Here is an 11,464-nt window from a genome sequence, read left to right as displayed (position 1 = left end):
CATACATACATACATACATATATATATATATATATATATATATATATATATATATATATATATATATATATAACACATACTCTCTCCACATCTCCCTTCCCAATTATAATTGTATGATTTAGGACCCTATTTTAATAATAAATATATTTCGTAATTCTCTCTCTAACACACTTTAATTTCATAATTAAAAACATTTCATAAAATTTGTTATTTCTTTCTCTCTCTTTGTGTGTCTCTGTCTCCCTCTGTCTCCTTCTCCCTCCTCATCTCTTTCTCTCTCTTCCTCTTCCTCTGCATCTCCATCTCCATCTCCATCTCCATCTCCCTCCCCCTCTTTGTCTTTGTCTTTTCCTCTCTCACCCTTGCCCTGACCCTCCTCCTCCCCTCCTCTTCTTCTTCTTCTATGCACGTGTGTGTGTGTGTGCAGGGACACACATACATAAAATAGCCAAAGCAAGAGGGGGGAAAGGAAGATGGGACTCACTTCAAGGTATGATGCCCCCGTGCTCCCTTCATGCTCCTTGATGCTCCTTCACTCTCACACTCATGCTCCCTTCTTCATTTCTTCCTTCTCTCTCTCTCTCTCTCTCTCTCTCTCTCTCTCCCACATGCAAAAAAAACAAAGCAAGAAGGGGGGGAGGGAGAGATGGGACTCACCTTGAAGCTCAATGATGGCCACACTTCCTTCATGCTCCCTGACACCCTTTCACTCCCGAACTTGTGCTCCCTTCTTTGTTCCTTCCTTCTCCTTCTCCTATGTGTGTATGCATGCATACACGAGTAGGAATTTGCCTCATCAATTTTGCATTTTTTTGCCCTGGTATAGCATCATTATTAGCAAGTTGATAACGACATCGTAAAAAGCATCAAGTCATGACCGTCGATATGCTTGGGTTTCCTTATAGTGAACTAACCTTGGATATATACAATTATTGTTGTTAATTCTCATAAACTAACCACTCAAGTTATCATAAGAGCAAGAGATCCTTACCCTCGAGTGGCAACAAGTCATCATAGGATCGGGTGGTAACTTTAAGAAGGATATATAAAAGGGGCATACAATTTTTTGGGACAAATAAAAGTTATTGTAACATTTTATGCTATTATTTTTAGAAGAGCCAGGCTCCCTCCCATGAAAATTATATTTAATCGACTAGCATCTCGATCACAACTTGTGTTAGGTCTAGTTTTCATAAAGATTAAGGTTTAGTTTCATGTAAAAAGAGCCGTAATCGGTTAGAAGGACCAAAAAGGGACAAAATGTCCAAGGGGGATGGGGAAACCCTAACCCTAAATTTCATGTATTTAAAGGATGAGAAAGAGCATAATAGACTATTCATACATGTGTAAACTTTGTGTACTTGCCTTCTTGCTTTTCATTATTATGAGAGAGGGAGAGAGTGGGAGTTTGAGAGTTCACACACACACACACGCACGCACGCACACACACGTGTGTGTGTGTGTAGAGAGAGAGAGAGAGAGAGAGAGAGAGAGAGAGAGAGAGAGAGTGTGTGTGTGTGTGTGTGTGTGTGAGCGAGTGAGCATGAGCGAGAGTGAGAGAGAGTGTGAGGGAACATGTGGATGAAGCCTCCTTTCACTTGAGCACTCTCGTATGCCTATGCTCATGGTTCTTCCTTGTATGCTACGGCCGTAAAGGGTTAAGAATGTAAGAAGCATATTCGTGGATCATGGAGCTTCACAAATGCATCCTTCATGCACGAGGGAAGGCCATGCAAGCTCAGTGCAAGTAGGGCTTGGTATTCATAATGCGTGGGAGAGGCTAGGTGAGAGATATCTGCTGTGCTTTTTGGTTGAACCTCTTAAATGAATAATCCATGCTTTATTTATTGATTTTGGAACCACCAAAGCAAAAAAGGAAATTGGGGATCCTAAAAGTTTTGGAAGACATAAATAAGCTAGTAGCACAATATATTTTCTACGTTGGGCAAATATTGATTGGAGGATGATAAGTAACAACCATGTAAATGAGTTTTGAGTTACAAAATGTAAGCCAACAGAAGAAAATTAGTGCATGGGTCATATCATCCACATCTCTCCAAGAGGTAGTTGTTAGACATCTCTTTATTGCCCACTACATGAGAAAAGAGTTGGTGAGTTGTGGTAAAAATGGATTTGCAAGGAAATTTTGATAAAATAGTTGTGCAATATTTAGGCCTAGGGCAAACACTTTGGATATGCTATTCACATGGATAAAATAATTCAGTATGTGTTATCAAGAGAATGCTATTGATGTGATGATTTGAAAAGAGAGGAGGCTAGAGAGGATATGGGGAACAAATGCCATTTTGTATTTCCTTCATTAGGCTTGCTAGACATCATGTCAATAAGTGTGTTTCTTTAGAAAGATTTCAGAGCCATTGTGTCAAAGTGCTAATAAGCTCCAACAGAGTATTAGAAGCAACCCTTGTCTTACATGGGTTACTCGCATAAACTATGTGTTTATGTTGCTTATGTTTATAATGTTGGCAATTTTTGTTGATGAGAATCTCCCACTTATTTGTAGTTTCTCCTTTTAGAAAAACAATGGTGCACAATAATGCCCATGACCATTCCCATATACCACCCTACACACACACATCCATGTGGACTTTAGTTAAACTTGGAATAATTCAGTTGCTCTAACAATGAGTGCACATAATATGCCCCCTTATAGGCAATGCTAGAAAAAGACATAGATAAATGATAGATGACTTTAAGCAACAAAATGAAAAAGGGATTACCAATGTCCTTATTATGCACTGCCACATATTGCCCAATAAATGTTTAGACACTAAGTTGGATTGTCGATTAGTCAACCCATTGAAAATTGATAGATGAACTTAAGCAACAACATAGAAAAGAGACTACAAATGTCCTTATTATTGACAATTGCATATTGTTGAGTGAACTTTGGACACTCAATTAGATTGTCTTCAAGCCAATCCATTCAACATAGTTAGTATTAATGTAGTAGTAGTCTTAATTTACCATTCATCCTATTATGAGCTCACCCTAAGGTAGTGTGGGTTTTGGAGGGTTTAGAACACCGCATAGGGTTGATACCCCTCTACCACCTCCCCGAGCGGTGGCTTAAGTACCACAGCCACGCGCAGGAAGACGGAGCCGCAGAGATGCTGGTCTTGTTCGAGACGCCGGCGGGCTTCGCCTTATTCAAGGTCCTCGACGAGGGGAAGCTCGACAAGGTCGAGGTAAGTTTCTTCCTGTTCCTGTGAGAATCACATTGGGAGATAGAATGGGAGTAAACGGAGAAAGGAAGGGAGGTGCGGCAACTCCGTGGCCATCCCCAGACTGGAACGGCGGGACCCTTAGGCAATTTCGTTTTGTATGTAACCTGGTTATGGCAGGTTAAGTTCTGGTACACTGGAGCTAATGGAGACAGATATCTGAATGCATAAATGAAATCTCTGACTGTCGTTTCACTGGTTTCCGTCTCCCAATGAAGCTTTGCGTGGCTGCTTGGCAGCAACTTTTGGCTCATTTCAACACGCGTTTTCAGTTTTACCACTGAAAAAGGAATGCCGTTTCGCTTTCTATTTGGCTATGGCGGGGTAAGCTTTGCTGCTCGCCTCTCTGCGGGAACTAGCTTAGCCAGGTCCCCAAATGTGAAAATGAAAATTCAGCCTGCAGTCTAGCTGCCTTCTATCTCTTGTCAAGCTGTATGTGGCTGCGTGGTAACAACTTTTGGCTCTTTTTGACATGCTTCCTCTGAAGCTTGTCTTCTGCAACTAGATCATTTGCGCCTGGTTCATTTTGATGTGCTTCCTTAAGTTTGTCTTCTACAACTAGATCATTTTTCTAGTGCTCTCTGCACCTGTACCACCAGGACATACTGCTGGTAACCTGAATATTGTCCACTCTTCATAAGGTCTGAGTGGAATTTCTTGAATCAATGGTTTCATAAGGGATCCTCTTGATGGTCCTAATTATAGCTAGTCATCCAGTTAGTACATCAAGGGCACATGTTGTGGTATCGTCTAATGATGTTTGTACTGTAAAGGGATACTGTGTGATCCTGAATGTTATAATAGTCATGTAACAAGAAAAAGACGAGTAGTACTGCCTGTGTAATGTGTACACTGAATACCCTGGACAACATTTGGTCATCATCCCTGATTGTCATGGATGTCCACATTCCACATTAGTTACTGGGTTGTTCAAAGTGAAATGACAGCAATCAGCACTCAAAGAAACTTGACATGAGTATCAGTATGTGGCTTGTCATCAGTGTTTGAGGGGACATTGTCTACATGTGCAGGATCTTTGGAAGGAGTTTGAGACAGGGGAGTCAGCCAGAAAAGTAAGTCTCAAGAACTAGCACGTCTTTTCTTGTTTTTTTATATACACCGTATTACACAATAAATTATCCTGCTCTCTGTACAAGCATGTTTCATGCCTTTCTCTGGAAACTCGTTTTGACTAGAAGATCAATTCTTTGTAAGTCTATCATTGTTTTTTCCATTTGATTTGTGTTGTTAAGACACACAGGAGTTAGAATCCTGAAACCCATTTGATGGTTTGGATTGCTGGTTACTTTCTGCAGATTGGCTTTTAGCTTCATTGCTGGTGGCAAGGAAACATTTATTAGGACTTTGTTTTTAGATCTGCTCCAGGGTTTGGGCAAAAGTAGCGAGTGTTGGCAATTGTCATAGTAAACTTTCGGCTAGTATTTACTGTTGCAGCGTGCTATGAATTTTCTGTTTTGCCTGGCAAATGAATTGCTAGAGATGCTTATTGTTGCAAATTTTAGCTGGTTCTGCTATGGAAATCCTGAAATTTTAATGGGAACTGCATCTTACATTTGCATTTGACCTTCATGATGTTTATGAGTGAAACTATGTGCTTGGATGCCAGCTTGTGAAGCTTAAAGCGTTTAGCAAGTTTGAGAATACTGCCGAAGCTCTTGGTGCTGCCACATTGCTGGTTGAGAGCAAACCAAATAAAGGCTTACGGAAGTTTCTGAAGGCTGAATGTCAAGGAGAACTTCTGGCTGTTGCTGACTCAAAGCTTGGGAACACAATAAAAGAAAAGCTGGTGAAGCTGTTGTCTGACTAAGCTGCTTTGTTTGCAATCTAGATGAAAATACTTCCTCTTTTTCTGTCTTGCTCATTTAATCCGGAGCTTTCTGTGGTGTCGTGGCAATGCTGCAGCAAATTGACTGCATACACAACAACGCAGTGATGGAGATGATGAGAGGTCTACGGTCTCAGCTAAGCGAACTTATTACAGGACTAGCTGGGCAGGACTTAGGTCCCATGAGCTTGGGGCTTTCTCACAGTCTTTCAAGATACAAGTTAAAGTTTAGTCCTGATAAGGTATTTCCATTCAGAGTTCTAACGTATCTTGAATTTTGTGCTATAGTAAGCGTTTTGGTGTGCATTGCCTCATTCTGCATGAAGAGGATTTTTCAAATTGAGGTAGAAATTTTATTCTATCATAGCTCGTAAAAAACCCAAGTGCAAGACTTTTGAATTTTGCAAGTGTTATCATTGCCATCTTTTGGTCTTCAACATGCCTGTCAATGCAGCTGATGGTGGTTTGTAACTGTAAGGGATTTTATTGTTGTGAAGCTCAGGTAGTTGTACTAGTTAGCAAACAAGGATCTTTGTGCTTTTGCACCTATGCCATCCTATAAAACTATGCTTTGCTTTTGTGAATCGAATGTAATTGCTCTAAATTCAGGGGGCCCAAGGTGCAGGAATACTGTACAAAGTATTGTTTTGTTTCAACTTTTTAACCTGTGGCTTAGTTTTCTATCTTGTTTGCACCTATGGTTCTATGCAAAGCATGTTGTGAAAAGAATGTAGCTTTACTGATTAATGGGGCCCAAAGTACAGAAATATTGTACAAAGTATTCTCTTTGTTTTTTGGTCTTTTAACACTTAGTTTGTTCTGCCATTTTACTAAAAGGTCAATGCCTCATGCTGTCTTTCTATATGTTACTATGTATGCCAGCTGTCTCCAATTTAAGTGAGTAGGGGGTTTGTATCTTCATCGTATTTGCTGTTGTGGCACACTCTTAGGGAGTCTATGCACAGTTTGGATCTGCAAAAGTGCCTATAGACTGTGATTTCAAATTTTTAACATGTTCAGGATGTCTATGCACTGTTTGAACTTGCACAACTGCTGATAGACCATGTGATTAATGGCTAGTATCCCCTGAATCACCAATTTTGATGAGTTTCTCCATCACCAGCATTCTAGATACATGTTTGAAGTTGAAATTCGTTTTGGAGAATTTATGAGGCATCACTCCAATCAAGTCTCAAGTATTACTTGTTTGGCAAAACAGGGATGCTATTGCTGGAGGTCAGTGTTAGGTTTGTTTTGTGAGTTCGATTATCATTCTGGTCTCCAAATTATTTTCCCCCAACTTGAATTTCCAATATAGAGATTGACATATTCTTAGTGGGACTGCTTATGCTAACACACACCTTTGTGATTAATAACCTACCATACCATGGTTGAGCGTCCACTACCAAACTGTCTTCAAATATAGTGTTAGGGGATCAAAGTGTAGTGGACACCTCACAATCACTTTGGTTACTGGTGGGGTAAGGTTATATATACTACAAACTGATGAAACCTATGTACTCAAGTTGGGCATATAAATAGGCAGTGTTCCTCTGATTCTCATCCAAGTTCACAGATCTGCTGTTACTTGTTCCCACAACTTGAATGTGTGCATGTATGTGAAAAGTTTGAGAAGATTGGGAAAGGGACCTCAGTAAGAAAGTGTGATGTTAAAGCAATTATTATTGCATCAAGTTTGTTGGTTCTAAAGCTGAAATCGTGAAAAATTAGTGGAAAAGAAGACCAGATATTTCTGGGAAATGAAAGACGTTTGTGGTTAGGTATTAATCCTCTTAATAGAATGCAGTTATGTTTGACTTCTGATTGCACAGGCAGTAGATTGCCACCTTGTTTTTAGTATGTGTAGCTGCCTCTTAAGATAATTTACCATGTGATGGACTACTGTTGACCTCTAATTTGTTGCTTGTTGGTTAACTTTTACTATCAGGTTGATACAATGATTATACAAGCTATTGGTCTTCTAGATGATCTTGACAAGGAGTTAAATACTTATGCTATGAGAGTGAGAGAGTGGTATGGATGGCATTTTCCTGAGCTTGCGAAGATCATCCAAGACAACCTACAGTATGCAAAAGCTGTGAAGGCAATGGGACATAGGGCAAATGCTTTGACTTTAGACTTTTCAGGGGTAAATCTTGTATTGAGCTGAATTACTTGCTTTTATATTTTGTGTTTGAAATCTGCGAAGCAATTTTGATCTGTTGTTTGTGTTTAAACCAAAATCGTTTTTACAAGTTGCAAGAAGAATCTTTATCCGTGGGCATTTACAAGGTGATGAATGACTGACCGTTTTTTTGACCCTTGGAACTAATTTTCTGGAGGAAAGATGTGATGGTCAGGGTAGTTTGGTGGCTATTCTCAGATTAGCATGAGAAAGTTCACAGGGATCTGCAGTAAGGTCCTAACCTCATAAGAATGTAACTTCCAAGTTCAGTCAGGGCCTAACCATAAGAGTGCCATTTCCAAGACCAGTTCAGCATTGTGTATGTCCATCTAATTGTCCAGTCTATCAGCTGCACCTTTGCAAGCAAGTTTTGCCAATAATGGTACATAAACTGATTGGTCTAACTTTCTCTGGGATTAAATCCTTAACCTGAAATCTTTTGGTTGCAAAATTGGGTGTTGATTATGATCTGGAGCTATTTATATAATTTAATGGGTTGTGGTTTGGAGGCAAAGTAGCCTGTGATTTCCCCATAAAAGAATGCTTGAGTTTGTTTTTAACATTTTGATATGTCTACAGTTTTTTCAACATTTAATATTCTCAACACCAAATTGTCGCATGCTATATTTTGTGAATTTGGCAAAACAAATGGGCACCCATGTACTCTAATTTGATTGCAATCCCCTTGAAAGGGGTAATATAGTTGTGATAGTTTGTCCTAGGGCTTGATCAATTTTCTGCTCAGGATGTGCATGAAAAAAGATGCAGGAGGCAGCTGATGGATGCAAATAACAAGTGTGGGTTCAAATAGCACGTGAAAAAATGAGGGTGTGTTCAATAAGTTGAAGTTTGTCATGAAATGCCTGTGAACATTTATGTTGACAAAGGCTGACAATATTACTGGTTTGGGTTGTTGAGAAATGTTCTACTTCGTGAGCATGGGCGGTTGCAGGTTGAGAATGGTTTAGGATGTTAAAAAGTAAACCTTGTACGAACAAGTAACATGAAATGGGTGTTGATGAAGGTTGACAATTGTTTGGGTTGTCAAGAAGTGAACTTTGTATGAACAAGTAACATGAATGTGCCTGCAAAAGTATTTCTATAAGTTAATGAAGTAGAGAGACCTCATTCAGTATCTAGAAAGGGTTTGCGCCTATTTCTACAAGTTAATGAAGTTGAGAGACCTCATTCAATATCGAGAAAGGGTTATGTGCAAGCTGATGGATATGTCTTCACTGTGTTTGCTCGTGACCATGTGGAATGACCCTATGGAATCTGCATGGCCAATGGAGAAGAAGCAGTGTTATCAGCCCACGACTTATGAGCTTGCATTGTGAATGGATCTCTTAACTTTGTGCCATGATGAAGATGGTCTACATAGAGAGACAGGTTTTCCTTTTTTAAAGTGGCATGACTTGTTCTAATGAGTGGCTTTCTGTTGAGCTAGACCAATGTTCTCTTACATCACAAAGGTTTAGTATCAATGGGGGGTCGTGACCTTAATTGTCCTTCAGTATAAAAGCAAAAGATCTTAACCGGCAAAGAATAGATATTTTATATTGTAGATAAGTAGGTGCGTTTTGTTATTCCCACCTTGATGAGTTCTTGTATTTACTTGGGTTGTGATGGACATTCTTTTGTTTTTAATGCATTTTGTGCTTGTGACACTTCTAATGTATAATTTTTCACTTAAGGTTTACTTGGCTGTGGTGTTATCTAATAATGGACTTGTATACTTGGCCAGACTTTATCCGAAGAGGTGGAGTCAGAACTCAAAGAGGCAGCCAATATCTCAATGGGAACAGAAATAAGTGACCAGGACATGTTAAACATCAAGGCCCTCTGTGATCAAGTGATATCACTCTCAGAGTATAGAGCACAACTGTCAGAGTACCTGCGGAGTAGAATGAATGCGATTGCTCCCAACTTGACAGTACTTGTTGGAGAGCTAGTGGGTGCACGTCTAATTGCTCATGCAGGAAGCCTCATAAATCTTGCCAAGCAGCCTGCAAGTACTGTTCAGATTCTTGGAGCTGAAAAGGTCTAGTATCTTGCATCATTTTGTATTAAACCAAGAGTGTTTTGACTTCGATCTCACTCCCTTTTCACTTTCTTACAGGCTCTTTTCCGGGCATTAAAAACAAAGCATCCTACACCCAAGTATGGCATAATTTTTAATGCCTCATTAGTAGGGCAAGCAGCACCAAAGCATAAAGGAAAGATTTCTCGGTCACTAGCTGCAAAATCATCAATTTCTGTTAGGTTTGATGCTTTAGGCGATGCCAGGGATGCCTCAATAGGGTTTGAATGCAGAACTAAGGTAATATTCCAGCGAATCCCTGGTTCATGGTTTTGATTAGTATTTGCAAATTGATAATTTTGTTCTTGTGTCAAAGAACAGTTGGAGACCAGACTCAGACAATTAGAAGGGAGGGAACTGGGCAAGCTCAGTGGATCAGCAAAAGGAAAAGCTAAGATTGAGCCTTATGATCCAAATAGGAAGCAAGGAACTCCTGGCCTCATTACTGCTGCAAAGGTTCCATCTTCTAAAATATGCTTCTTGTTCTTAACGCATACTTTAGGTCCTTTTGCAGTTGGTGAAGCATGACTTCCTTCTCTTTGGACAGGCTTACAATCCTGCTGCAGACATAACAATTGAGGCAAAGCCTTCAACTGAAACGCCAGAACAACCACAGCAAAAAATAAAGAGGAAAAAGCATCGTGAGCAGGAGGCTGGAGGTGAGATACCTGTGACAGAAGAACCTGCGGAAAAGCCTGCAGATGAACCTGCGAAGAAAAAGAAAAAACACAAACAATCAACAGAAGAGGCTCTATTGGAGCCAGAGAAAGAGCCAGAACCTGAAGTTGAGGCTGGTAAGATTAAGAAGAAGAAGAAGAAAAAGCATGTTGAGCAGGAAGCAAACCTGGAAGATCTTACTGAGATGGATGGTGGCGAACAGTTATCTTCAAAGAGGAAGAAGAAGAAGGACAAGAACAGAGTGAAAGACGAGTCTTTCCAGGTATAGTAAATTGTAGTGGCAGTGGACTTGTGCCATTTGCAAGTTGAGATACTATATGACCTTGTGTCTATGTGGCAGGAAGAGGAGCCTATTGCACCCCAGGTAACTGAGGCAGATGCAGATGCTCTATTGCGAAGTAGTAAAAAGAAAAGAAAGCATGAATCTGAAGATCAAGCTGCAGAAGTTCCTGGAAGCTCAGAGAAAAAGAAAAAAAAGAAGAAACAAAAAGTTGACCCTGATGCCTGATATTCTTGTATTGGGCAACCTTTAGCCATTGAAAATTCTTGGATGAGGATAAATGCTGTCCTTGTTCAGGATTACAAGCATTTGCTTGGTTGGTGAGCCAGTTAGTTTTCCAATTGTATGCTTGTGGTCAGCCAGTTAATTTTCCAATCGTATGCTTGTGGCTTACCAGTGTATTCATGTAAGGTGCGTTATACATCAAATGGGGTACCTAGAAAAGCTGTGCAATGTAAACAGCTTGTTGGCAAGTTTCACTAAAACTTTGTTTTAAACCCATGGCGAATGTAGTCAATCTCAGTCCCATTTCAATGATTTATTTTGTGCCTTGCCTACTAAGAGCTCTGTTTATTGTATCTGAAAGCAATGAAAGTTACAGTTTCTGCTGCAACTGTATAAGGTGGTCTTCTAGCAAGAAAAGCTTTGCTTGACTAAGCTACACAGCCTGCATAAAATGGTATTCTAGTAAGGCATTCTCTACATTTTAGGCCCTTAATTTTTGCCCCAACACTGCTCTTAACTAAATAGTTAGTTATTTTAGACATATCTAAACATGGTGTGTGCGTGTGTTGTTCACATGCACATGTATGTACATGCAGAAGGTATTAGTGCCTACCTATGATGGGCAGAGAGATAGAGCACTGAACTAGGTCTTCTAGATGTGAATGATTTGCTATTACATTATGTAACCATTAAACACTATAGGTCAGGATTAGCCAAAGGATGTACTGAAGCTGTGGATATATCTAAGGATGCGAGATGAAAGGATGCTTTATGTGAACGTTTCTCAAAAATAAAGATGAAAGCATAAATGAGCAAAGGTTGCATGGTTGCTTCCCTTTGCTCACCAACATGCAAAGTGAGGGAGCTTGGCAATGATACCGGTTGTGTAAAGCTAGAGATACGGCTGTGTGAACCGGCTGTGTAA

At 39.9% G+C, this 11,464-nt stretch overlaps 1 protein-coding gene across 1 annotated transcript; it reads left to right on the top strand.

The window, feature by feature from the left end:
* Positions 1-3,010: 3,010 nt before the first annotated feature.
* Positions 3,011-10,815, top strand: LOC148015641 (putative nucleolar protein 5-2). The gene is made up of 10 exons (XM_087665012.1): positions 3,011-3,209; positions 4,277-4,318; positions 4,873-5,052; positions 5,169-5,333; positions 7,040-7,240; positions 9,021-9,317; positions 9,396-9,596; positions 9,678-9,812; positions 9,904-10,296; positions 10,375-10,815. The coding sequence occupies exons 1-10, from the start codon at positions 3,132-3,134 to the stop codon at positions 10,540-10,542; spliced, it is 1,860 nt and encodes a 619-aa protein (XP_087521138.1). The 5' UTR covers positions 3,011-3,131; the 3' UTR covers positions 10,543-10,815.
* Positions 10,816-11,464: the final 649 nt, after the last annotated feature.

This window comes from Lygodium microphyllum, chromosome 24 (genome assembly GCF_053477565.2).
Source record: "Lygodium microphyllum isolate KBCC chromosome 24, Lygodium_microphyllum_v1.1.10, whole genome shotgun sequence".
Classification (NCBI taxonomy): domain Eukaryota; kingdom Viridiplantae; phylum Streptophyta; class Polypodiopsida; order Schizaeales; family Lygodiaceae; genus Lygodium; species Lygodium microphyllum.
The sequence above is the reverse complement of the archived record's forward strand: the minus strand, read 5'-3'. Positions and strand labels throughout refer to the sequence as shown.